This window comes from Penaeus chinensis, chromosome 18, assembly GCF_019202785.1.
Source record: "Penaeus chinensis breed Huanghai No. 1 chromosome 18, ASM1920278v2, whole genome shotgun sequence".
Classification (NCBI taxonomy): Eukaryota; Metazoa; Arthropoda; class Malacostraca; order Decapoda; family Penaeidae; genus Penaeus; species Penaeus chinensis.
Window position 1 is genome coordinate 1657215 of NC_061836.1, and position 2500 is coordinate 1659714.

The following is a 2500-nucleotide window of genomic DNA, read 5'->3' on the forward strand; positions in this document are numbered from 1 at the left end:
GAGGATGAGAAGGGTAGAGGAAAGGGCGGAACAGGTAAGAAACAGATAAAGAAGGTAAAAAGGGTTAGAAGGGTGGATAGATAAGAGGATAAAAAGGGTCAGAAGAGTCGATAGGTAGAAGGCTAACAAAAAAACAAAACAAAAACAAAACAAAAACAACAACAATAACAAACAACAGTGCATTCTTTCAACAACAACATCAACCCTCTCTCTATCCTTCCCTCTTCTCCACCAACAGCAATAATTCTCTTTCTACTCCATCTCCTTCTTCCAGACGAGATGTACGAAGGCTCCAAGAACCCACTGAGCTTCAGCCAGAAGATCAAAGCTCCCTTCTCGTGCAACATGGAGCTCCAGATGTTTCCCTTCGACACGCAACACTGCCAGATGCACCTCAGGATCGCGTCGACGAGGGAGAACTTCTTGCGTTGGAGGAAGTTGGAGGTGGTGTACGAAGGAGAGGTGAGAAGGGGTGGCAAGAAGGGAGGAGGAAGGGAGGGGAGGAAAAGGGGAGGAGAGGAAAAGGGGAGGAGAGGAAAAGGGGAGGAGAGGAAAATGGGAGGAGAGGGAGATGAGAAATAGGGGAGGCGAGGGAGGAAAGAGGAGAAGCGAAAGGAGAAGGAGATGAGAAAGAGGGGAGGAGGAAGGGAGTGAAGAAAAAGGGGAGGGAAGAAAAGAGTAAAAGAGAGAGAAATTTAGGGGGGACTAAAGCAAATGAGATGGTGTACGAAGAAGTGATAGGGTTAGAGAAGGAGGAAGGATAAAGGGAGGAGAGGAAAAAGGGGAACAGGAGAGAAAAGGGAAAAAACTAAAAGGAAGTCGAAAGTGGGAGGAAAAAAAAGGAAAAGAGGAAAGGGAGGCCAAAGAAAACAAAGAACACAAACGAAAAGAAGACAAAATAGAATCTAATGGCTCAAGAAAAAACAGAGAAAAAAAAAAAACGACAAAAATATATCAAAATAGCTACAAAAAATGTAGACAAAATACTCACAAAATGTCTACCAAATCCAGAACCAGAAAACCAGAAAACACCAAAACCAAACCAAACACCTTTACCAACCCTCCCCCCCCTTCCCCTCTTCGACAGGTCACGACGTCCGAATACGTGGTCGGCGGGATGACCATCGACCACCGCAGCACGAACAACTACAGTGTGGCCGTCGTGGGCTTCGTCTTCTCCCGCCAGTACAGCTACTACATGACCTCCGCCTTCCTGCCGTCCATCATGCTCATGCTCGTGGGTTACGCCTCCCTCTTCTGCAAGCGGGAGAACCGTGACCTCCGGGTCATGATGTCCCTGACGACGCTGCTGGTCCTGTACTCGCTCTACCAGCAGGTGGAGGACGACCTTCCCTCGACGTCGTACACGAAGGCGATCGACGTCTGGTTCTTCTTCGCCATCTCCTTCATCTTCACGCAGGTTTGAATTGGCTGTTGGTTTGTGGAAAAATGGATAGTTTCTTTTTCTGATTTATTTATTCATTTATTTATTAATTAATTATTTTCTTTCTTTCTTTCTTTCTTTTAACTGTTTTTTTTTTTCTCTTATTGATTTTTAAAAATCTTGTTTTCTTTTCTGTTTTCTATTAATTTTTTTTTCATTCTTTTTCTTTTGCTTTTTAGTTGATTTTTTTCCCGTTTGTTTCTTCTTGTTATCCTTTTTTGTTGCTTTTATTATTTTTGTCTTGCTTACTCCTTTTTATGTCGGTCCATCACTTTTTTATCAATCATTATATTTCTATGATATATTTAAGTTTTTAGATGTTTCTTTTTCTTTTTCCCATTAGTATTTATATCTATCTATTTTTTCTATCTATCTATATGTATATGTATACATATAAACATATATGTATATATACATACATATATATATGTATATATATATATATATATATATGTATATATACATATATGTATATATATTCATGTTTCAACTTTCTTATGTATTTTTTGGGATTCATGTAATAAACATTTTAACATGAAATGAGTTTCGAACTAAAAAGTGATTAAAGAAAAATACGTAAAAAAGATAGATAGATAAAATAGGTACATAAATAGTAAAGAGAGAGAGAGAGAGAGAGAGAGAGAAGAGAGAGAGAGAGAGAGGAGAGAGAGAGAGAGAGAGAGAGGGAGAGAGAGAGAGCGAGAGAGAGAGAGAGCGAAAGAGCAAGGAGAAAGTAGAGAGAAAACAAAACAAAAAACCAAGCCCACCCTAATCTCCTTCTCCCCCCCCCCCCTCCCCCCCCAGGTCATCTTGCACGTGGCCATCGACGTGCGGGTTCCTCTCCCGACGCGCTTCCCGAAACCCACGACGGTCCTGCCCATCAACGAGATCCCGAGCAAGATGTTTCCTTCGAGGTCCTGCTGGAGGCCCTTGATAGCAGCCAGGGTCTTCTACGCCATTCTCTTCACCCTCTTCATGGTTGTGTTCTGGATGGTGGTCCTCAAGTTTAACGACAGAGGGAGTATCTTGGGGTTGTAAGGGTGGTTTAAGGAGAAG

General features: G+C 42.0%; 1 protein-coding gene across 1 annotated transcript in view; it reads left to right on the forward strand.

Moving 5' to 3' along the window:
- The window catches only part of LOC125034579, a 27495-nt gene that overhangs the window by 24100 nt on the left and 895 nt on the right, over positions 1 to 2500 (forward strand). The window contains exons 13-15 of the mRNA XM_047626479.1: positions 275 to 462; positions 1088 to 1420; positions 2249 to 2500. The exon at positions 2249 to 2500 is cut by the window's right edge and continues 895 nt beyond it. Coding sequence (XP_047482435.1) covers positions 275 to 462; positions 1088 to 1420; positions 2249 to 2482 — 755 coding nt within the window. The 3' untranslated portion in view covers positions 2483 to 2500. The remainder of the gene's footprint in view (positions 1 to 274; positions 463 to 1087; positions 1421 to 2248) is intronic.